The 23,840-nt window shown below is 40.3% G+C and overlaps 2 protein-coding genes across 4 annotated transcripts; both read right to left on the bottom strand.

Moving 5' to 3' along the window:
- Nucleotides 1–1,051: 1,051 nt before the first annotated feature.
- unkl (unk like zinc finger) lies at nucleotides 1,052–11,721 on the bottom strand. 3 transcript variants are annotated; one of them, XM_076752002.1, is made up of 16 exons: nucleotides 11,634–11,721; nucleotides 10,765–10,974; nucleotides 8,996–9,172; nucleotides 8,026–8,159; nucleotides 7,784–7,919; nucleotides 7,576–7,693; nucleotides 7,356–7,440; nucleotides 6,999–7,165; nucleotides 6,391–6,579; nucleotides 5,811–5,861; nucleotides 5,495–5,672; nucleotides 5,308–5,397; nucleotides 4,965–5,201; nucleotides 4,615–4,802; nucleotides 4,236–4,493; nucleotides 1,052–4,073 (listed from the first exon to the last, which is right to left on the bottom strand). In XM_076752002.1, exons 1-16 carry the CDS (start codon nucleotides 11,696–11,698, stop codon nucleotides 3,918–3,920), a joined length of 2,439 nt encoding a protein of 812 aa, XP_076608117.1. In that variant the 5' UTR covers nucleotides 11,699–11,721; the 3' UTR covers nucleotides 1,052–3,917. The 3 variants fall into 3 exon arrangements, with proteins under 3 accessions (XP_076608117.1, XP_076608118.1, XP_076608119.1); XM_076752003.1 differs by having other exon boundaries at nucleotides 4,615–4,733; XM_076752004.1 differs by lacking the exon at nucleotides 6,391–6,579.
- A 2,970-nt stretch (nucleotides 11,722–14,691) lies between these two features.
- Nucleotides 14,692–19,222, bottom strand: gper1 (G protein-coupled estrogen receptor 1). The gene is made up of 2 exons (XM_076752850.1): nucleotides 19,163–19,222; nucleotides 14,692–17,861 (listed from the first exon to the last, which is right to left on the bottom strand). Exon 2 carries the CDS (start codon nucleotides 17,452–17,454, stop codon nucleotides 16,351–16,353), a length of 1,104 nt encoding a protein of 367 aa, XP_076608965.1. The 5' UTR covers nucleotides 17,455–17,861; nucleotides 19,163–19,222; the 3' UTR covers nucleotides 14,692–16,350.
- Nucleotides 19,223–23,840: the final 4,618 nt, after the last annotated feature.

The raw sequence follows: 23,840 nt of genomic DNA, 5'->3' as shown, positions 1-23,840 counted from the left end.
GGATCTGACCCATGCATTTTTGATCATTTGTGTATCAACTCACTATAGCTAACTTTAGATAGAAAAAGATGCCATTAATTACTGTTAATGAACATTATCTATTTAAGGTACTAGGTGATTACTTCTTTTAAATTTAGGTTTCTTACTGAAATTAAACGAATGATGAAATGTAGTACAAAAGAAATAACAACAGTACAGGTCTTTGGTAAAACTGCAAAGAATGGGCTCAAGTCCATTAATGTTGTAAGCAAAAATCCATTTAGCATAGTCCTGTTGTTTAGTCACTAAGAGGATATACGTCCTACTGAATGAAACATGAAAGCAAAAAATCCATCCAAAAACAGAATTCCTGCCACTCACAATGCTGGACCCTGTCTCGGCTCGTCTGGACGGCCTTGGTGCTCTGACTTTGGGAAAAACCCGGCCCCGTTCACAACTACAGGCCGATCCGTCCGAGAGCAATCGTTTGAATTCTGTTCAAGGGTAAATTTTCCCTTTAGAATACATATTTGGACAGCTACTAGAACACCACTTTGGTTCAGTTTTAGATGATCACACTAGACATCATTAATTTAGTTGGCTTCACAGGCAAATCAAAACAGACTAGAGGACCCTGTGAAATTAGCTGCATCATACACTGCTATCCAGTGTATGGGTTAAAGGAGTCCAACAGAAATACATTAACCTTCAATCAATTCAGAAAAGGGACAATCTACAGCAGTACAGGTCTGTGACATCATTCTAAGTGATATACAAAAGTACTGAAACTTTGACTCAAATGCATTTACAAATGAAGAATTCAATCAAATTAAGATTTAGTCAAGTTAGATACAGAAGACAGATTATTTCATAGTTTCTGAAATCTGAGCTGTGGATGCACAACAACATTCAAACATCTAAATGTATAACAAGAAACTACATTAATACCTTTTCCAGTAGCAGCGAAGCTTGCAGAAGTTATTAAGCCTTTACTACACTAAAAATAAGTCAATACAAATATTCTGGCAGTGTGACACAGTGCGAACTTTTTTTTTTTTTGTTTTCCTTTTTTGTAGCTGGTTAATAAATCGCATAACATGCAATACCAGAAGTGTTTAGGCTGCCTTTTATGCTGTAATATAATCATGAAAACACTAAAATACCATAACCTTTCTTGATATTTTTCCTCTGAGTTGCTTAATTGTCATTTATGTGAATGTAAACAATGCATCTTCCCATATTTATAAGTAGCAAAAGGTGTACCTGGAGATACATGATTTTCTATTGAATTTAAAGCAAGAATAAAAAGATTTTTAACACAGTAGAAGGTCTTTCAATTAGAGGAACCTAAGCACAAATCCAACTTACAAGCAAAGTACAGAATTCTTCAATCACTGCAGAATTATTACAATGACACAAAGTTGCAGAACTGTTTAAAAAGCATTTTTATAGGTTGCTTTACAAATTCATGTGTCCTCTGTTTGCATACTCCCAAAACGTTAAATTGAAAAACCTAATTTCAAAGACTGAAGCTGCACCAAAAGAGCACCATGACCAGGGGATGAGTGGGTGGGTCGTCGGAGGTTCATTTCTAAGGTTGAAGTCAGGACACAGGCACTGACAATGTTTGTTTTCAATTATCTTCCGCAGAAATACTTTATGGGATTGGGCCAAACACACTGGCATATATTTATATGTACATATACAGTCATAGACATGTCAATGCTTCTGCAAAGTTAAACAAGACACATTATGCAGAAACCTGTGCACAAGCTTCAACTACTTGTGTTTGCTCTCACGATTCTATACATAACCTTTTCAACTAAGGCAAGGCACTTTCGAGTTAGAGGCCGATATGTTCTAGACAAGGTCAAGAGGCTAGATTCCTAAAAAAAAATCACCATTTCAGGCTTTTTAGTAAATACAATACATGCTTCTCTAATGGCTAGGCTATATAAATGTCTACAAAACAAAATTAACTGATTGAGTAACAGCCTTAACATGTAGCATGTGCCTTACCGATATTACAGCTGCTGGTTATGCCTAAAATGCATCTGAAATTTGCACTTCTTTGATTGAAATTTTATAAATCTAACTATGAAAGTAGAAACTATTGAGTACTTCTCTATGAAATCTTAATAATATGTAGAACCATGCCATGACTTAACAATAGGAAACATGAAATATTCAAATGATGTTTCACAGTATACACAAAAGCTTCAGACATTAGCTTATATAGAAAAAAAAAATATATAAATCTAAAAAAGACACAAAAGAATACCTACAAAGCAGCTTAAAGCAAATTTCTATATACCCTTTAATAAAGTCCCAGGTCAACAAAGTGCTTTAGTAAGAAATCAAACTTCTTCAGAAAGTTGGTCAAAATAATGATGCTTGACTGGTTGCATTGGAAAAAATTGCAATTGAAAATTTGTGGTTTAAGAAAATGTGACTTTACTTAAAGAGGAACAGATTCTGTAAAATGTGTCGTTTCCTGTCTGATCTGGTTCAGCACTAATACCTCATGATACACATCTGCAAATTCAGTTTCTATTGTTAGGCAACACTTTGGTCCATGATGTCCAGTTTCTCATCAGTTACTCCCCATGATGTTAAACGAATGCATGTAAGTGTGTATTCACTCCCAGAGCGCGGAGCTTCCAACCGATTTGACTCATCAGCTCTGAAGGCTCCATGCTCTGCAAATGGTGCACACATTTTCTCTGGAATTCCAGACTAACGAGGCTAAAACAAGCGTACGAAGTATCAGTCACATTCAGGTTACTGTCAGCCTGATTTGTTCCTCTTTAATTAAAGCAAAATCAGCTTTGAGTTTTGCACATTTTATGTTTAACGTCACCGCACTATTTTCAGCATTTACACAGTGATTTCCTTGCATTTCAGATCCCAAACAGGAAAGCCTATTGCACACGCTATTGTGGTCAAATATCAACAACGGCTCTGTCTATATTTCTGTATCACTGTGTGGGATTCTTCTGATCCACAATGGGAAACCTTTCATGCTCAAATTCCCCTATGGAGGTCAGCGGGCTACGGGGCAGCTGCCCTTGATATTATCACAAAGGATACTTTATTAAACTTTTCCCACCCTCAGCATAACTGAAAAATAACCTAAAAAGACTTATCGTATGACAAGGACATAGCTCATTTTCTATGTATTTTTAAAACTATAACTTATCTATTTTCAGTTAAGATATATTAAAGTTACAGTGAGTTCATTTTTGTTCTCCAAACACAAGCATCCGTGAGGACTTTACACACATTTCCACAGTCGTTTCTAAAAAGTTGGGGTTGAAATGCATTCAAATTTGCTCTGGGTTTAAGTGCATTAAGTCAAGAAGAAGCCGCCTCAGGAAATCAGAGATTTATCCACACTAATTCCAAAGTGCAGTAAAGTTTTTTCCAATCCATAGAGAAAAACGTGGGGGCAGAAATACAAACTCACAGTCGTTAATGTCTTTGTGTATACAGCTTTTAACCATGTTTATTGGTCCTATTTGCATGTCTTTAAATCTATATATCAGGAATATATCAGGTTGGCAATGCATATTAACATTTTGTTCAGTAAAAGCATGACTGCTGAATATTTTCACTACAAAGTGTAACCAAACTGATTTACGTCCAGATCATGACTGAAGGGCGGAGGAGCGGCATCGCAAGTGAATTAAATATTCTAATTTGAGTGCTACTTGGTTGTCAAAGGTAATGTGCACATAAAATGAGCAAAAACTATAAAAATTGAATCCCCGGTACACAATCTGATTCATAATACTATTTGTTTTGTCAGTCAAACATCATTTTATTCTAAATTAATTCAATAACTGTATGAAACAGACATTGCTATTTAGAAAATGTAATATCTATTAGTAGTTTTTAAAAGGGCTAAATCTTTAAATAGTACCTTGAGTAACTGTACATCACCACTTCAATATTTTTGTTCTACAGTAGGGACATTCTGTTTTACTAGGTGCACAGTTCTCACATAGTACATAATGTTGGCAAGGCTGCAGAACAATGCAACGATCATGCTTTTGGCAAACTATACATTTCTTTGACTGAAGCTGATATATTACCTGTTGGGGAAGAAAAGAACGAACATCAGCCGCAACTTAAAAATACAGTTCATGCAGACTTTTCAAATAAGCATGCTTGACAACATAACAGATCTGAATGCTAGCTTTAAAACTACGTACATGCTACAAATGAAATGCTGTGTGTGATCTAGTCTTTCTTACCCCATCTATAAGGTCTAGGTCATTACGCAGCTGACTCTGGATGGAGTGAAGCTTTGACAAGGGGAGCTGGTCCAGCTCTCCGTAGCTACGTAGAAGAGGTGTTCCAGGGGTGCGACAAAGCACATCAAAGTCCCCTTGGAGCTCTTTCAGCTTGCGCTCTGTTTCCTCCCATTTCTGCTCTGCCAGCTGCCGCTCTGCCTCGGCCGTTTTTGCTTGTTCCTTTGCTTCATGAGCGTCTTTCTGGCAAGCTTCACAGGCCTGCAACAAAGTTGAGTCTTGTGATTAAAAAAAAAACCAAAAACGAGCCGTCTATGAAAAGGGAAATTGCTCTGATACGCTCACACATGTATTGTAATGAGAGCTCATTTATAACACTGACTTGTTTGACCTGATGCCAGGCCTCCTCCCATTGTTTGATCTTCTTCTTGGCCTCATCCAGCTCTCGAAAAAGGCGAGCCAGATCAGCACTGCTGGTTGTGGAGGTGAGGCTGCTGAAAACTGGAGATGGACTCGGTGAAAAGTTGCCACTTACAAAGTCCCAAATGTTGCTAGCCCCTCCATTCAAGCCTAGGTGAGGTATGTGTTAAAAATCACAAGACCAAGGATAAAAGTGAGAAGTTAGTTGTAGCTCTGAGTGTATCTGGAATATTTCACTTCAATCAGTAAGGCTCTGAGATTAAAATTGATTCCAGCTCATTTGGAGCAAAACGCCTGATGCTATCAGCTTACCCAAAGAGTTCTGGGAAGAGGAGGTGGGTGTTCCCAGCAGGCCATGCTCTTGCTTGGCCAACATGTTTGAAGGTTGATTTTGCTGCGATACCGCCCCGGACAGCAGGGACTGCGAAAGAGACTGGGACAGGGAGCTTAGCGGGGAGGTGGAGAGTGATGACGAGGAATTAAAAGAGGACGATCGCGCCAGGGAGCCTGGAATGTTGACTGGAGCAGATCCACCGAGCACCCTTTGGCCTGCAGGGACAGGAAATGCTGAAGTTGCTTTTAAAATGATTTAAAACAATAACCATTTGTGATCAACTGGTCAAACAATCCGAAGTACTTTAACAGGTGTCCTTACTTGCCAGTCCTACACTGCTGTCTTGCTCCTCTAGCTCCTTATCAAGCGATGCAACATTAATGTCACTGAAGTTGAGGTCCAAAGCGGATCCTGAGGGAAAACACAGCGCATCTAGCTGACATTTGACAACAAAACACAGTGGCAGTAGTCAGCTCAGCTGGTTTCAGTGCACTTTACATACACATACCTATGACAGACTCCACTGTGTTGCTCCCTGGATAGAAAGGAGTGGCTTTTGCATTCATTGTTGATAAGGTGGTGGGTGACGAACTTTCTGAGCCAATACTAGAGGCCAAGCTGGATGTTATACTGGAGGTAAAGCTTGATGCCAAAGGGTTCACCGCATGGAACATGCTATTTTGTGTCTTTAAAAAATAAAAAACACAGAAGGCATTTGTTTAATTCCAAATCTTGTTAATTGCAGTTCAGATTTTCTAATGAAATAAATTCTTAATGGAATTTCACAAAGCTTTTACCACAAAAAAAGGAGTTTAAACCCAAACCTGTTTTTCTTGGTCCATCAATTTCTGATCCACTTGTCCCTTGTTCTTAATCTGAAAATGAACAAATAACACAAAAACAGCACTTTTCAGTGACAAAGCTCTAAATCCAGACAGCTGATTACAATCAAAATGACAGGCTGACAAAGATAAAGGAACCTATTTAACATAAACTGTTTAACCATTATTCACTTTCCCCATGCTATGAAGCAGCGCTAAATACTGCCAATTTTCAGTAGCTCTCATCACTTGTCCTGATTAATGTGGTAACTATTGAGTGAATTACTGATCAGAATCAGAGGTGTGTGTGAACTGATCATTTAACTCGACTCTGCCACTTGTAGCTCTAGGACAGATTTAAAAATATCATAGTATGTCCAGCATGATAAAGACATGCTGGTGTAAAAACAGTGCAATTCATGGGGAAAAGGCTCAAAGTGTAAAATAAAAAATGTCATGGCTGATAATGAATGAGAAACAAACAAAACAGTGATTCAAAATGATTGACAGTGATACATTAAGTGTAAAGCCCTATGTTGTCTGTGCGCTATTGTTCCTGAAGATAAGAGAGCAGTCTGTGTACCTGATCCTCACGTTCAAAGCCCGGAGCTTTAGGATAGTTAGACGTCAGAGATGAGACACTGGATGTGGTGGACTCTGAACATAAACTACTATTAGTTAAGGATTTGGGCCTGCTGATGGATCCCACTGGGGATAACAAACTGTCGCTTCCTGAGCTTGGAGTTACAGTCGAGCTATTTGAACATGAAACCTGAGAAAGAGAAGTGCACATGGTCTTAACAAAATGATGATCAAACAGGTTCAGAAAATAAAAGAAAAAAAATCATTATTCTGAATGGACTATGACGGTGATCCAGAGTAGACTGAGCAAGCAGCAACAAATGAAGTAAATAAATTGCTTGTTTTTTTTTTTCCAATGTAGTCAAGAAATGTAAAACAGTAAAAGAAAATAGTAATAATGACAAATCAATGTGCCAAAAACATGCCAACAGAAAAATGAGTGCATCTTGACGAATAAATGGCCGACTTGCATCGGCTGGATTGTGATTTAGGTTGCTACAAAAGCAAACATCCATTTAATTTGCCTCCTCTGGAACTCTAACACCCTGCTCGGGTTGATTCTGTTACATTTCCTACTGAAGGCCTGACCCAGAAACAAAGAAAACATACACTTCCTACTTGTCCGTTGCTACTGGTTGTGTTGGTGGTGGAGTTGCCTCCACTGTTCCACTCACTGACTGGACACTCTGAATACTGCTGAGAGCCCAGCTGGGACTGTGAACTTGACTGTATCACTGTTAGCAATGAGCTCATGGTCTCTTCTGTAGAGGGAATTCCTGAAAGGATCAAGGTAAACGTCAACCAGCCTGCCAACAGCAATTAACATGGCTTGTTTAAATCAATCAGAAGGTGCATATTTTAAAACCAAAACGTCCTCACGGGTATGTAAAAGCCTTAACTCAAAACAGAACTACAGATATCATAGATTTGGAATTCTCTACAGTAATTAGAAAAACCTTGACTTACTTTCTACGTGTGCAAAAGCACAGAACGGTCCTCTGGGACAGTATCCAGTCTGTCGCATATCATTGCATTTGGTAGATTTGTAGATCTTAGACAAAGACACACACATCACAAGCCGATGAGAATGAAAACAGTAAGAATCTGACAATACACTATAATAATAAATAAAAGCTATGAATCTAGTCTCCACTTGTTAAGTTTCAGAAAAATCAAATTCACTCACCTCTGGGTGAAACTGCTGTTCAGTGCGAGAGTGACAATACTGGCAACTGTCTCCACTGTCACACTTCGAGGGCTCGCCCCATTCATCCCCATGTTTTACATTAGGACAAGGAGTCGACCTGCATGTAGAGAGCCGCAACCTTTATCACACGGCAATTACACAACTTCATACCATTTGTTATTTGCACTTCAGCTGAATCATATCTTACCTATATTTGAACTTTCTAGGATTTCGTCTTCGATCTCTACTGTTGTGGTAGTGGGGGCAAGCGTAGCCCTGTCTGCATAGTCTTGGAGGCTTAGTACACTGATCTGTTTTATAGTTGGCTAAAACAAAGTTGGTATCTGCAAAAAAAAAGTATTAAAGTCATTTTGTTCCTTTGTTTTCGTAGGAAATTAAAGTGTGCGTTAGTTGCATGAGTCCAATATTATCAGACTGGGGGTTACTCACCTTGCCACCGGGGGTCTTCTGTTAGAGTTTTCTCAATCATAGCTTGGCTGGCTAATACACCAGGCTGCAGATCAGGAATACCTTCCCCAGATCCCAACTGCCCATTCTGAAGAGCCTCTTGTGCTTGAATCTCTCTGCGCACACAAAATGTATGTTATTGTCATTACTCAGAAAGTAAAAGAATCTTGGTTGAACACCCTTAAACTCTCTGTCATGTTAACGGAACTTTGTTTGCTAAATGTAGTATAAAACTGCTAAAACCCTGGTTCCAAAACAGTTGGGACACTGCATAAAACAGAAAACAAAGTGGGATAAATTGCTAATCCTTTTTAACATATAATCAATCAAAACAGTGCAAAGACAATATATTTCATGTTTGACCTCATTGGCTTCATTGATTTTTGTTAATATATGGTCATTCTGAATGTGACGGCAGCTGGATCTGAATCTCAAAACACTATACAGACAAAATAGAAAGACAAGTGACTCCTTATCCTGAACCATCTGACATACAAGTGTTAAAAATAGTCACAGGGAGGTGTGACAGCATGATAACATAATTTACACATAAAGTACATCTTGAAAAATGATCTAAACACCACGAAAACAAAAAAGATTATGTGATAATCATACAAAGGGTTAACAATTTAACTCCTGAATGTTCACTTCAGTGAACATTTTGCTCAGGACCTGTTGTTTAAAGTCTTGGTATCAGCTAATGTCACTCACTCTTTCTGCTGCACGGAGCTCAACAAAACATGTTTATTTAAGATCAGGTGTTTGTACTTTGTATGACTCACTGAGCGGGGCCATTAAAAAACAAGTTACAAACCAAACCATTAAACCCCTGCAATATGGGTATCATGTTTACGTTATGTCTAAATTGGCTAATTTGTTCGTTCCACTGTGAAGTTTGTGAGTGAAAAGTTTGGCAGGGAAGAGAGAAGTCACTATTTGCTTTGTATGTCACCTGATATCATAGACTGGAGGTCGGAGATCATGTGGCCCGTGAGCAAAAGCACAGTGGAGGCCATTCTTCACACAATGCCCTCGAGCATCCGTCTCATGGATACAAGTGCCAGTCTTGTAATAGCGTAGATGGTACTTGCGCTCTGTGTCACCAGTGGTCCGGTGTAAGTAAGGACAGCTGAGGAAGCGAGGACACATTGAAACATTTCATCAGTTGAACTGAATAAAACATCTAAATGAGCATCAGTCAGCATGATATTAAAACAATGCACAAAAAGTGCTGCCAAAACCTCAAATCTGTCCAAAATAAACAGAAAATATAGCACAAATGTGTTTTAAACTGTCTGATCTTCCTTCAAGTCCATGATATAATCACAGATGACAACTTTAAGACTCTGTGCACACTGCATGCTGTAAAACCACGAGGATTATAAACGGCAATAAAAGGACGGAGTTCTTACAGTCGCACACCTCTTTAATCAGGAGGCAGATTCGACCATGAATACAAGACTGACACAGCAGCAAAGTCTTACGAATGTGTGGCCAATAAGCTTCTCGAATAAACCAATTTTTCCTTTCTTGAGCAGCAACAGTTGCTATAGCAACACATAAGGTCATACAAAAATAGCTGCCATTGGCAGAGGAGGAAATCTAAGGACTGCAGTCGTTCATTTTCCATCACTTTAATGATCTTACTGCTTTTTTCTAATTTCTGTGCGGGGCTAAATTAAATCCTGTGCCATCTTTAATTTCCTAATTGCAAATTAAAGGGCACAGACCTGGTGATCCCTGTTGAGGATACAGCTATCTAGTTATTGTGTGACTAGACAGTTTTGGTCAATATGTATGAAAATTCTTGACTCCTCTGAAGCTTCAAGCCTGTCACAAAATGTTTAGAGACTGTTTTTGCCCTGTGATGACAAAATGACACTCTGTGCAAAACAATGGAGACCATATGGTCACATATAATGAAAACACAAACACAATTAGTATCTTATTGTAGGGACACTGTGGGGAACTTACATTTTTGAAAACTCAATACTCTACACAGAGAATACATGCAACTGCACCAAGGGCAAATTTCAATATTGCATGTGTAAGATGCCAATACCTGGTGCAACATTTCACTTTTCAGAAATAGAATCATAGGTTCTGATCCCCAAGCAACTACCAAACCAAATCCCATTTTTCAGCTTGAATAATAAATTGCAAAGCAACAATCATATTCTTCATAACCCCAGTTCAGGCCCAGATGAGCTCATGTGCACATATGCCATCACATGGAGAGCTCAGTTATCCTACACACTTGTGTTACTGCAGACACAGCAAACTGGTGAAATTGAAAAAAAGGTTTAAACTGTAAGAATGTCTATCAAAATGTGCAAACATAGTAAAAACCTGTTCTCAGACCCCTGCTAACATCACTACAGAACACCTAGCTACACATCTTCCTCATTGCTCGTTTGTTTCAGCCACTATATGGAGCAATTAAGCACTAATTTGACAAAGTATATCTTCACAATTCCTCCCCATGAGGACACGCCAGTATCCAAAGCCATTTAAGGTCAGCCGAAGGAAGACACAATTTATCTACCACTGATGAAATTTCCTGATAAACTACATTCAGTATTTCGATGGTACTGATTTGATCGCAATGGTCCCCATCCCAGACATGTCAACAAAGCATCATTCACTTAGGAGCAGCTGCATCATGACGAACTGGCAATTTCATGGAGCTGAAGAAAGGCAATGACTGAAACGGGGACTTACTCATCCCCGTCGGGGCAGATGCCTGTGGTCTCGTCGTATTTCGTGCAGTACACATCGGGGCTGTAGTTAAAAGTTCCGTCTCTTCTTCTGATGGGTCGTCTTCGCCGCTGGTTGAGAAAATGCCAATTAAAGCACGTAAAGGGTCTGTGCTGCGTACACTTGTGCTGGAGGAACAACGGGCACTGCTCTGTCCTGAACTCCTTCAAGTATCTGAAACAACAAGGAAAAACAAAAACAAAAAACACCGGGTGAGGAACCGGATTTTTAAGTGGCAATTAACTACGAAATACGTCGACGGCAAGGAAAAAGTTCAGACATTGAGGTGTCGTGTTATGCTGCTAAGCGTAGCCTACTATATATTTTGGGTCACGAACGTTAGCTTGCTATTCAGAGAGCAGACTACGCAAGTATTTCGACGTAAGACGCGTTAAAAGAATATGAGCGTACGTCTATAAAAGTGCGTAGCAAGAGGGAACTCAAAATAAGGCCGAGCTATTTACAAGCAGACTGGTTAGCGAGTTCCTGGCTAACCGTTTAGCAGCCCGTGTTGACGGTTTAACAACCAATGGATTGTTCAAAACACTTCCTCAACTCGGTAAAACAACTGTAAACGATTCCGTTAACGATTAGCGTGCCAATTAAGTGATTTAAGATGTCCGCGTTTCCTACATTAGCGCTGCTGTCGTTAGCGTGCAGTCGCTGTTTGCTATGTGACGTTAGGTAGTCACAAAGCCAGGAAAAGCACCATGTTTTGAACACACACACAAGAGTTGAGGAATGCAAGAAATGCAAACGCGCATTGGTGCACGTGCAAATAACGTTTTCGGAAACGAGCGATTTTCTTGTTTCTTTGCTGCAGCTTTACTCACGTATAGTGGGTAGGTTTCTCGGTTTGAGGGGACGCATTGGCCGCCGTTTTCGAAACCGACGGCATTTTCAGTCAAAACAATGAATTGCGCATGCGCTGGGATCTGTTGCTCGCGTGCATGCACGTCCGCCTGCACGCCAGCGCAGGGGGCGCTGCAAAGACGTCTGTCCTCCGGTTTGTTATGCCTGTTTTTATGTTTGCTCATCTCTATTAATCCACCTTCCAGGTACTGTTTTTATTGATACTACATACACAGTTACAAAAAATCCTTGAGGATACACCTAAATTTATAGACAGCATCTTCGGTAATGAGGCTCGGTGTGCAGTAAATCTATATCTATATATATATATATAATTCTGGTGGCGAAATATAAAAATGCCTTTATTTTATTTTTCAAACTACTATTTTTAAGATGATCAACTCTGATCTTCAAGACAAAAGACCAGACCACTTTCCTCAAAAGCTTTTACAGTTTTCAGGTGTTGTGTTCTGATTTAGATAATAAATCGTTAGTGAGAGTCTCTGACTTTGCATTTAGATTTGAACACCTCACTTGTGAAAATCACAGCTCAAATGAAAGTGAAGTTGTGTGTGGTGGGTGAGCTGTGAAAAACGTGTTTTCTCTATGTGAGGTGGTGATCACAGGTGGTCATGTTGCCTGCAGTCAGGCTTGTTCTTTTTTTTTTTTTTTTAATCTCAGTGGACTAACATCCGTTAGGCCAGTACACCACAAACTGCATTCGGATGTGGGCTAAATGTGACTGATTTCAACACTTTTATATTAATTTCACCTTATTAAAAAAAGACTAAATTACAGATAAGTAAGTGTGATCTATTCTGGGAAATTGTAAAGAGAAAACTCCATCATCTGCCTGTAATGTGAATGTGTTTTTGGTGCTAACAGTCATATTTTTATTTTCGATGGCAATAATCAATTTGATGAGGTCTGCTTCATCATTACTGCTGAACGTCAAACTCCAATCCTTTTTCTTTCTTTCTGTATCTGGGAAGCTAATCTGTTCTATTCAGCTCTTTTTTCCTGTAAGGGATTTTAATTTACAAATGCAATTATATGTCTAATCCATTATTCAGCTGATGAGGTCCACCGAGTGCACTGCCTCGTAATTATGCATAAACCCTATCCAGTCGTAATTACTTTGATATGCCCCACCCCCACTCATCTTACAGCTGCACAATGTCCAGGTACCTTCCTTACATAAGAAACATTTTAAGCGCGCTCACCTTTAGTAGAATTATATTGCTCGCTTCAGCAGCTCAAGCAGAGTGCAGATTGTTATAAATTTCAGAGACCAGACTCCATGCTTTGTTCTTTGTAGAGTTAGAGAAGCTCAACTTATCTGTGATGTCTTCAATCATTAGAAATAGAGAAGTGGAATCTGAATTTAAGGAATGTTCATTTAAGTACCGGTTAAGTTTTTGTGGCATCAGAAAGGTGTTGATTCAACTTGGCCTTGACTGTCTTTTCTAATGTCTTGTCCATCCTCATTAACATGCATGAGTTGGACAAAATATTAGAAACATGTTTAATGTCATCCAATGCAACACAATTTGCACTTTGATGTCTTTAAGCAACAGCAGCAGGGGTAATGGCTACACTGAGGAAAATGTGCAAATGTTTCTGAAAGACCACTGTGTTTCAATGATTTAACCTACAACCTTTTCATCCAGTTTAATTGGTAAAAAGCTCCAGGATTTGTCTCCAGATTACATTATAATCATCATTTGGCTGCATGAACACTATCATCTTCCCATTAAATATACCTTATATCTAAAGATACTGCATTGTGTTCTTTTACTGAATTGATTTTTTGCTCACAAACTCATTGTTGAATCCAGCATCATCCAGAGGAAGTATTGGATGTAAGCAAGGGGAAAAGTCACACCCTTTTTCCTTTCTGTGACGTCAGTCACCACAAACCTTTAACCTTACTCAGTAGTCTCAGCTGTACACACAGTCCACTGTCAACCTCTTCTCACAGCATCTCCAATGTGTGTGTGTTCATATGCATGGGGATGTGTGGATGTGTGATGTAAGGATTAGCCTCTCCCACAGTGTTGAGCTTAGAGGGTCTTGGCTCTGGTGTCTAGGTGTTGCTTGTTTATATCAATGAACTTGACAGCTGTTATTGCATTATTACTTGCCTGTGTTTCTGTCTCTGTGTCCTGCTGAGGATTGTAGCCTTCACACGTGTCTAAATCAACACACAAAATATAAATATGTTGTATAAGCTATGCTGAAACCTGTCTTTTCAATGTTAAAAGTTAACATGCTGAATGCTTTCTTGCACGGTAAGGATGTGGGACATAAATGGTGTAATGGAAACATCATGCAAAAACATCTTAAGTATCATGTACCACAACAAGTTTTGCATTTTTGCAGACCTCTAATAAACAATCACTGAAACAATCCTCAGCGTCACTTTCCCAGGCTGCTGGGACTGTTACAGCTGGAATAACAGTTTGTGGTTTGGACTCCTGTTTTTCCCAGTCACGCCATTATCTCTGCCTGCCTCATGCACAAACACAGCTCAGGCCCACCGCAGGCTGGCAATACACAGATTTTATATCTTGATGTACTGCACTACCCTCAATCTAAGCATGATAGAATTTCCTGTATACACCTGCCACTGTTACATAACACATCCACCTCTTTATTCCTAATGCACAGTACCACCTGTTTCACATGCAGTGTTTGTTTTTGCACAATTGTAAATGGAATATTCAATAAACCCTGTTATATTTCATAGTGAAGATAACTGTAAGAACTATTGCATTTATGAAAACAGTGCAATATCACAGTACAGAGAAAGAATTTTGAATATTTGCGCCGACAGATCTACAAAACCATTAGTGGCTATAAAACTTTATGGCAGGTTTCATTAAAACCTCTGCTATTGAGCCTCTGATGGCATACAATTTAAAATTTCTGAACTGTGCCTGTGCATCCTGGTAATCTGCATTTCATTAACCTGAGATCAAACGTTAATGAGCATCTTTGCTCTGTGTGAAAGCATTTCATGAAATTCTAAGTGCTGATATGCACACACCCAGTGACAGCCTTGAGACTGGTACTGAAATATGTCTGATAACATGTTTGATTTTAGTATTTGTATTAACTAAATAACACAAATGATTTGAATCAGTTCACAGGCATAAAAACAAGTCACAAATGTGCAGATGAAATATGTCTCGCATTAGAAATTGATTGTCACAGGCCCATTACCTATGTCCACAGTTGGCCATGCTGTTTATCAGGTAATATATGTTAAAGGTGGGTAAGAACAAAAGATTGAAGCAGCCTCATGTTGCCAACATTAAATGATGTGTTTACTCAATCTCTTCTCCCGCTGGCAAAACAACACCTGCCTCTCTGCTCTACCATGATGCCAACAGGAACTGACAAGTGGGGCAATAACACAGCGACGTTTGAAATGAGCACATGCTGATTCCTAGAAGCTCAGTCAACAGAGTTTGAAAAACAATCCCTCAAAAATGGTGTTTTATATGTTCTGAATTCACCTCATTGTGTGACTGTGACTAAAAATAAAGGGTGTAGCCACATTACCCTTTTCATTTATTCCATGTTATACTTGAAGACGTGCAAAACTAGCTTTTTTTTTTTTTAAATATTGTTTGGTCTTTTTGAAATCTATGAACTTCCACTTTGTATTCCTGGAAAAGTAAGACACGTTCCTTAGTTCTATAAAATGAAACAAATGTTGTTTGCATTGTCCAGTGAATGTTTAGCTATAGGCCTTCCCCTTTCAACAGAAGAAGGATGTTAGCTGAAACTCACAAAGCATGGGGTTCATTACTATCTTGGACAGAGACTTTGAAAACAAGTCACTGCTAGTTATGTCTTACACTGTTTTATGTTGAGTTACTACTTGACAGAGAACAGCAGTCATTTGGTCATGGCTTGTCATGGTGATGTTGATGTGGATGGTTGATTTGTAGTAGTTTCTTGATAAATGCATGCTTCTCTTTTATATTATACAGGTGAAGGTACATGTGAGTTTCAGCTGAAATGACCTTTCTCCTGCAGCTGACACAGACAACCTGATTAGATCTGACATGATGCAGCATTTCCTCTGTGCAGGATGCTTTAGCTGTGATGCGGCCATTGCTGTTTCTACAGGTTATTCCACATATCCAGAAAATGCGCTGGAAGATTTGTATTTAAGATAACACAATGCAAAAGGTTTCCCCATTGTCCTCACACAAAAGCTGGACTTGTCTGAGACTCGTCTATCCATTAGTTACCTTTGCCTGCTGGCTGTACTTCAAGGGTAGATGCTGACATTTAGCTCCTCGCTAGCATTTCATTTAGTGTTGCCTGCCTTGCCATCCAGCTAACTTTTTGAAGAAATAACACACCAAATACCAAAGAAAACAATCCAACGTGCAGATAAACATGAAAATAGCTTTAAGTATTGTATGTGCATTGTTTTCTACTTAAAGAGATGCACACATTGAGTCATTTCCATCCTCGTTTGAGTGTACATTCTTGGTGCTTTTGTGTTTTTGTTCAGAAAGTGAGCAGGTTAACTGAGACGCTGATACAACTATAAGAGCTACATAACAGATGAAAAGCTGAGGTAATATTTCACACTGGGTGATATATCACTTTGATATGAAGAATTTCTAGCAAATTTTGTGCACACAGTTTCATAATACTTGTCCCTCCTCTTAACAGTCACACCTCTGACACTTCAGTCCTGACAGGGAGGTGTAAATCAAGGCCGTGGTGGCAGAAGCGGTTCACTACTGACCAGCTGGCCTTCTGCTTAATGAAGAGACGCAGCTTGTCCCTGAAGGTTTCTCCTAGAAAGCTGTAGATAATGGGGTTGAGGCAGCTGTTGGAGAAAGCTGCCAGGTTAACAATGTGGCCTGTGAGTGGGTAGTCATGCCACAGGGTGGTAGCAGTCCTCTGCGATGGGTCGGCTGTGCCCTGCAGCAGCTGGATGCTGATGAAGACGTTCTCTGGCAGCCAGCAGATGAAGAACACCAGAACCACCACCACGATCATGCGCAGGGCCTTCTGTCGGCGTGGCCACAATCCACGATGCTTCTGGGCCCTCATGAGGATTCGCCCGATGAGAGAGTAGCATAGACCAATGATAGAGAAGGGCACCAAAAAGCCAATGGTTACCTCCAGCCACTGAATCTCAAAGACATTGGCAAAGCAGAAGTGCACCTCACCCCTGTGCTGGGTCTGCACAATGGTGAAGGGGAGAAGGGTGGCCAGGATGGAGGCCATCCAGATGAGACCACAGCTGAGCTTGGCATACTGCATAGTCCTCAGTGGGCTGCTGCTCATGGAGTTAGCCAAGGCAATATATCGGTCAAAGCTCATCCATGTGAGGAAGAATATGCTGCTGTACATGTTGACCTGCAGGAAAAGGGACATGAAGGTGCAGAGGACAGCATAGTCATAATACTTCTCATTCAGATTGAAGACCTCGATGAGGGAATCTGCCACCAGGATGAGGTCAGCTACAGCCAGGTTAACAAAGTAAAGGTCAGGGATGGTCATCTTCTCTCTGTGGTTCAAGTTCACCACCAGGATTAAGATGTTACCAATAAATCCAATAGGAAAGAGCAGGATGGTGTACAGGCAGGAAAGGAAGAGACCAATAATGTAAGATTGGTATTTATCTGAATCTTCAATCAAAAATGTTGTGTTGTACTCATATGAAATGTTCACTTGTTCTGTACTGTTAACATATATCCAGACCAGAGAGGTTGCCTGCACTTCCATGCTGACTGTGGTTGGGCTGTCTTGAATCATAGGCCACATGTAAGTCACCTGTAGCTGCTACATCATTAGACCCTGTTAGTTCCCACTTATGTCTCTTTAAAGAGTGAATCATCTATGCTGTGTTGGCATGCTAACAGAAGTCAGGTACGTGGAACACAATGGTTACGGCTTGTTTGACCCCATGTTGATCAAGGATCAAGGTTCATCTACCGATAGATTCCAGACACAAAAGAGAAACACCTCCATGTCTTAAAATTGTCTTTGGCCTTTGTAACCTGATGCCTCACATCATCCAGACTGTCCAAACTGTGGTCCTGAGATTAGAGGACAGACTTCTTTCTCCTCTTCAGAGTCATCTGATTTGAGTAATGCTTTGTCTCTCCAAGTCTGTGTGCATCTTTATTCAGTGAGCCCAGGCCGGAGATGCTATTGCTGTGACACCTGAGCTGTGGAGAGGAGGGAAGGAAAAAATTAGCTGCACAGACTCGAAAAAAGCAGCAGTCTTGTGTGCAGTTAAATGAAAATAACTAAGAGGTATAACACTTGTTTTACTCACAACAAAAAACTTCAAAATCTCAAGACTGAGCAAGTAAATCCAGTCCAGTTTGGTGAGAGAAGTTGAAGGGGTCTAAAATGGATGGCAGACAACTACGTAAACACATTAACATTCAAGCTTCAGACTTAAACAGATGCATTGAAATCCTCCTTAGAAATCCTCAGCCAATCCACTCGTTTGTCCAGACCTGATGACTACTAATTACCAAGATAAAAACATATTTGTCATTAACATGTAACAAACGTCTGTTTGTTGACTCCAGTCGACGCTTATCACCATCAGTATTGAATGTAGATTACACAAAATCTATGGTTTATATTCATTCAAGCTTTTACATTACTAACGATCCTCCTCCTTATTCCTTACGAATTTAGGCCCCAAATCTCAGACTTTCCCTGGTGACAGAAGGACTGTATTCTGTCTGGCAAACATGACCTTTAGCAAACATTCACAGCCCTTAGGGTGTTATTTCCACCGCAGGAAACCTTCTTCAATATTAATGCATTCTTATTGACGGCAGTCTTCACAGCAATAATTCAGCATGTATACAACATGCAAAGAGGTTAGAAATCTTAAAATTTTGGGTATTACTTTTTCAGTCATTGCATTAGGGCTATTGTTCCAATAAGAAATACTCAAAATCCCCCCCAAAAAGACAAATGATGAGTTCAGTGACCTGAACTATTTTCATCTTAGCTCACACAGTTATATTATATCATCTTATTTATAGACAAATATTCCTGTAATTGAAATTAATTGTCACCTAAACATTTAGTTTACTAATCTGATATCCGAGTTCTGCCTTTTTAATACTGAGATAGGCAACGTTCTTCTGTTCTGACCATGTTTTGAACATCATATTTTCTACCAAAATCAGTGAGACCTGAGATTAAGTAAAAGTGCTCTCCAAGGAAATGCAATCAGCCACTCCAGACATGTAGGGAGCAAGATACAGAGCTAGCTGATAACATAATATACAACTTATTAAGCAACTGGATTCACAAGACATGAGGGAATGCCCCATCCACACTGAAGTTTAGCAGACACCATATTAACTGTAAATTAACAAATACATACTGGTCAGTTAGTGTATCACCTGTAATTTGTACTGCAGACTGTCTACTAATAATAAAGCACTATTAAATACCTGCTAATAGTAGCAAAGATGTGGGAATCAAGAGCAGCACTTACTTTTTCAAATTTGGGATGTGGTGTCCCTCCATGCTCGTCCGGTGCAGAAGTCAGAGAGACAGAGATTTGTAAATCCCATGTCCGGGCTTCTCTTCTGCACCACCTGCTGTTTGGCCCAACCCTGTCTGTAGAGGAGAGGAGGGAGGGAGAGACAGAAAGGCAAGAGATGATCTGTCACCCATGGTTTGTCACCATGCTTCATCAGATTCCCTTTTCTTTGCCCAGTTTGTGATTCCAGGTGTCCGCTGAGCATCTAAAAAGATCCAGCAACTGAACTGGCTGAGAGCTGATTTTAACACAAAGGAAAGTTTGGATGGAGTGTGGAGTTTGCCTTGGCCAGCTTGTGCTGTTATGGAAACCACTTATAATTTTTTGCAGTATTTGTTCACCTGGGTTGTCAAGCTCTTAGCGTTAAGGGCGGTGTAAACACACTTTACATGACCTTTCTTAGTTTTTCCATTATTCTGATCTGTATCTGGAAGACACTGACCCTCGCCTGTTTAATGTTCATTCTCGACTACAATTATGTTCAGATAAGGCATTAAAAACTGTGAGCCTTCACTCTCAGTCAGGGGGAAACAGAACAGACTCTTTGCTCCTGGGCACAGAGTAACATTAACGTAATTTGAGGTAATCTATGTGCCCGAGCTGTGACTAAGGAGATCTATTTGAAGCAGTGTTGGCTAATGTTGTGTCTAGTGGGATGCATTAACTGCAGATGCTTGCAATAACTGCAGACATACAATAACCACCTTCTACAACAGAGCTATGTATATATTGATATTGTGCAAACTGCGATTATATTAAAGCATAGAGGTAAAACTAATTCATCTTAGATAATACTATTGATCTAACTGACCCTTACATAATCTAGGCCTACTATGACTAAAGCCAAGTAGATTTGTTCCCAAATGATCAGCATGCAGCTGCAAAAACAGCATTGGGAAAGGGGAAATCACTTCTAATTAGGATCTAATAAGGATTAAAGGAAAGCAGGGGAGGAAAGGGGCTTTGTTCAATGACAACAAGGATTTTCACTTTGCCTCAAAAGACAGAATGTGACTCTGAGGTCTACACGAGGTGGGAAGGTCACTGCTTCCATAGACAGCCGGAGGGGAGAGAGAAGTCAAGGCCAAGGCTGGATCACTGCCTGGAGGTATGGGGTTGCAGCTCCTTTGGCAGCACTGTGCACCAGCTCTGGGGCTTTGAATGTGATACAAACAAGAACAGAGAGCCAGTGGACTTCATCAGGAGTTTGAAGACAGGGCACAGCACTCTCAATATCCATGATGCCTGCTATAGTTCAGGCAGGCAGCTCCAATGCAGTGCCACAGTCATGGCCTGCTCCACCTGCTGTATTATTATCCAACGCACCTTTGCAATAAGGTCTATTTATACTGTCCATACGCTACCCACTCTTTTGCTCTGCTGTAGTTCATGTACAGTATATTCAGGTTGCTTTAAGATGTTTTCCTGCAGGAAAATGCATATTTTTATTGGCTCCTGCCCTGCAGTAGACATCTGGGACCAGGCAGCCTCTTCCCAAAGGGTTTGCTGCTGAGAAGCCGAGCGTCATTGCCTCACTTCAACATGCATATCATGAGTTGATGTCTTGGCTCTGTCCAGTCCTGATTTACTGCTTGTAATGTTCTAAGGATCTCACAGGTAACCAGGTGGAAAGGGAAACACTCTTGCGTGTACTCCCCAGAATAGCAAGGACAAGGAACATCCCGTGGTGAAGACAGGACAAAGAAAGACAAGGAGGTCTGAGGGAGGTGTTCTGTGTGGAGTGATTCAGTGACATAAAGGATCACAGACTATGCCTTGAAACCAGAATAGATGGGGGCTTATAGCAGTTAGTATGTTCAAGCGTGAAAAAATGAAGGCGGCATCTGACAGACGGGTCAAGCTGGTACCCCTTGCTGATTTGAGTGCAGATGGCACACAGCCTCGTGTCTTGGAAAGCCGATTTTGGTAGTGAGGAAAGAGTGCAGCAGAGCAGCCGCAAGGGTCTGAAGGAGCCGACAGGGTCAATACGTCAGCTGGTAGCCCTGCTGGCACAAGCAAGATGAGGTTTTTCACAGGAGACAGGACAGCAGAAAACAGCTTCTGTGGGTTATAGAGGAAGAGAATTTTAGTTGCGGTGGAAAATGGATTCAGCAGGTGAGATGAAGAAAGAAGAGAGCAGACTCTCTGAGAGGTCATACAGCAAGCCAGATTTGTGTGATTTTCTCTCAGCTACCTGAAATCTCAGTTATTCAGTCCGCATGACTTCACACAGATAAGGGGAAAGTGGGGATGTAGAGGTCAGTCTAGTGGAAAGGTGCTGGAGACTGTCACAGAGAGAAAGAAAGAGGAGGGAGAGTGTGCATATTTCCCCATACAGTGATGACAAGAAATGAAACAAAACAAATGAAGTATTACTCAAACACAGCACTCAAGCAGAGCAGGTAAAGATGGTATACTTGTTCTAGTTTTGGTGAAAATAGATCTTAGACATACGTGTTTCAGTCAAATAAACTAAAGACACAGAAGGGGCTAAAAAGAGGAGTTGGGACATTGATTCTGGGATTTGTCTAGACTTAGAAGCAAATCCAAGGAAATGATGAACTACGGTAACATTAGGTTAAGTAAACACTGAAGCTCATCTGGAAAATGTACTTCCTTCCAAGAGCACCTTCCAGAAAAAGGATCTTGCCTATGCCAACAATGAATTAATTTATGTGTGATGGAAAAGGGTGATCAGAATCAGAATCAGAAAAAGCTTTATTGCCAAGTACGCTTTTACACATACGAGGAATTTGTTCTGGTGAAATTGGTGCATGACACATCTACTAAAATAAGAGCATAAAATATAACAATTTAAATATATATACACAAAGTGATGTACACTGCTTGAAGAAATAATGAGGTGTGTTGCAGCAGAATTATTTATAATAACTGGCTGTTCTTTGTTCTGTTTCATGGCTGAAAGAAGTAAGCAGGTTGTCCCCTACCTTCTAGACTGGACAGGTTTTACCTCTTTGTGATCTCCATGGCTGAATTTTTAGAGGAAAAAGGATGCACTCCCTGCTTCTGTCCACTGGGTGGCCCACTGGCTCAACAATGAATAATGTTCAGCAAGGTAACAAAAAACAGCACTGCTGCACAAGCTTCGACTGAATTAAAGACAGGACTGATGTGGTTAAGAGGATGATTTGTAGAAATGATTTTCTGCAACAAATACATTAACAGGTGAGAGCACCTTGTTGGAGTTCGTTCTTAATCTTTCAAAGAGGCTGAAGGAAAAATAACTGAATTATATGGTAAATGACAAGGGGAATCTAACATGTGCTTTGGTCTCACTTGTTTATTATTATAACCCTGAAATCACATCATAAGTGTGAAAAAATATGATAATCACGTTTGTTTTCTTGTACACATTTGAAAAGTAAATCAATACTTCCCGTTCAGTGACATCTAATGAACAGGACAACATTACCAGTGTTGTTAATGGGAAGTTGTGGGGTTTAACTGCTTGCGGTTGGGGGAGTGAAAGTGGGAGGTCTAGAGAAGGGAGGGTACTACACCCTCATCTGCCTCCACTTACCAGTCTGATGTGCTTCTGGCTCCATCCATCATCTCCCACAGCCACAACCACAACCTCTGAATGGAACATCCTGCACAGTCCAGCTCCTCTGCACTGCATCCAGGGCCATGTTTGATATTTAGCTGATGCTGGGAATTTATTGTTTGAGTTTTTTTTTTTTTTTTTTTTTTTTAATTTTCTGCTCCCATTTCTGAAGAGGAAAAGCAAAGAACAGGATCGTCAGGGGAGGAAGGGTGGATTGTTTTAAAGGCATCTGCCCTGGTCCACTTGTCTCCCCAGAGGTGAAGTGGTGTGGTGGGTCAAAGATGAGGACTCCTTCCAGACGTGTCTGCTCTGTGCTGTGGGATTCATATGGTGGGAGCTTTCAAATACACATATTTCAAGGTCAGCATTGGGCACATCTGAGAAGAACTAAAGCCGTGTTGTTCTGTTCACCAATCACAGGAGTGTGTTCTAGATGCAGAAAAACACTCAGTTCAAATGTTTTGGACCTGTTTTATCTTCTCGTGGTTAATCCAATTTGGGATCAAAACCATCTTGGCTTTACAGCATTTCTCAGACACAAAAGACCGCATGCTGGGGTCTGACACTTCTACTCTGTTCCTGTTGTTCAAGGATTCAGGATTTTATTTCGCTGCTGCCCTCTTTCTGACACTCGGGATCCCAGTGTGAGATAGTTTTCTAAAATACAAGCTGTAACCTGTCTTGTCTTGTTCTAGTCTTTACACGCTGCAGCCCAATTTGACCCACATTAAGAATTCCAACTGTGGTCTTGGGGTGTGTGTGAAATCTGGTTGACAGCCAGATAAAACATTTTAAGCTACAAGCCAAATGTGCTGGCTACATAGGTGGTCTGATGTGTGATGTTGTATATTTGACTGAAGCTGACCCTAATACTTTTGGTCTGGCTGAACCTCTAAGGGAGAAAAACAACATTAAGACTAATGTAGCATATTAAAAACTGTGCTTGGTCAGCGCTACCCCTCTCCCAGACAGATGTTTGTACAGTTAAGAGCTGGTCTCCTTTGACTCAGTACAACCCAAGGGAAACAATGCAAAACCAGGGGTTGTACACAGCTCATTTTGAAC

This window comes from Chaetodon auriga, chromosome 16 (assembly GCF_051107435.1).
Source record: "Chaetodon auriga isolate fChaAug3 chromosome 16, fChaAug3.hap1, whole genome shotgun sequence".
In the NCBI taxonomy this organism is placed as follows: Eukaryota; Metazoa; Chordata; class Actinopteri; order Chaetodontiformes; family Chaetodontidae; genus Chaetodon; species Chaetodon auriga.
The sequence above is the reverse complement of the archived record's forward strand: the minus strand, read 5'-3'. Positions and strand labels throughout refer to the sequence as shown.

What these genes read in the sequence shown, in the direction of transcription:
- unkl (XM_076752002.1), bottom strand. Translation starts at nt 11,698, where the DNA reads ATGCCGTCGGTTTCGAAAACGGCGGCCAATGCGTCCCCTCAAACCGAG. An exon ending in GAGAAACCTACCCACTATAC is followed by an intron (nt 10,975 to 11,633) that starts GTGAGTAAAGCT and finishes TTGTTGTTTCAG; the next exon opens with ATACTTGAAGGAGTTCAGGA. An exon ending in CAGCAGTGTAGGACTGGCAA is followed by an intron (nt 5,202 to 5,307) that starts GTAAGGACACCT and finishes CTGTCCCTGCAG; the next exon opens with GCCAAAGGGTGCTCGGTGGA.
- gper1 (XM_076752850.1), bottom strand. Translation starts at nt 17,454, where the DNA reads ATGTGGCCTATGATTCAAGACAGCCCAACCACAGTCAGCATGGAAGTG.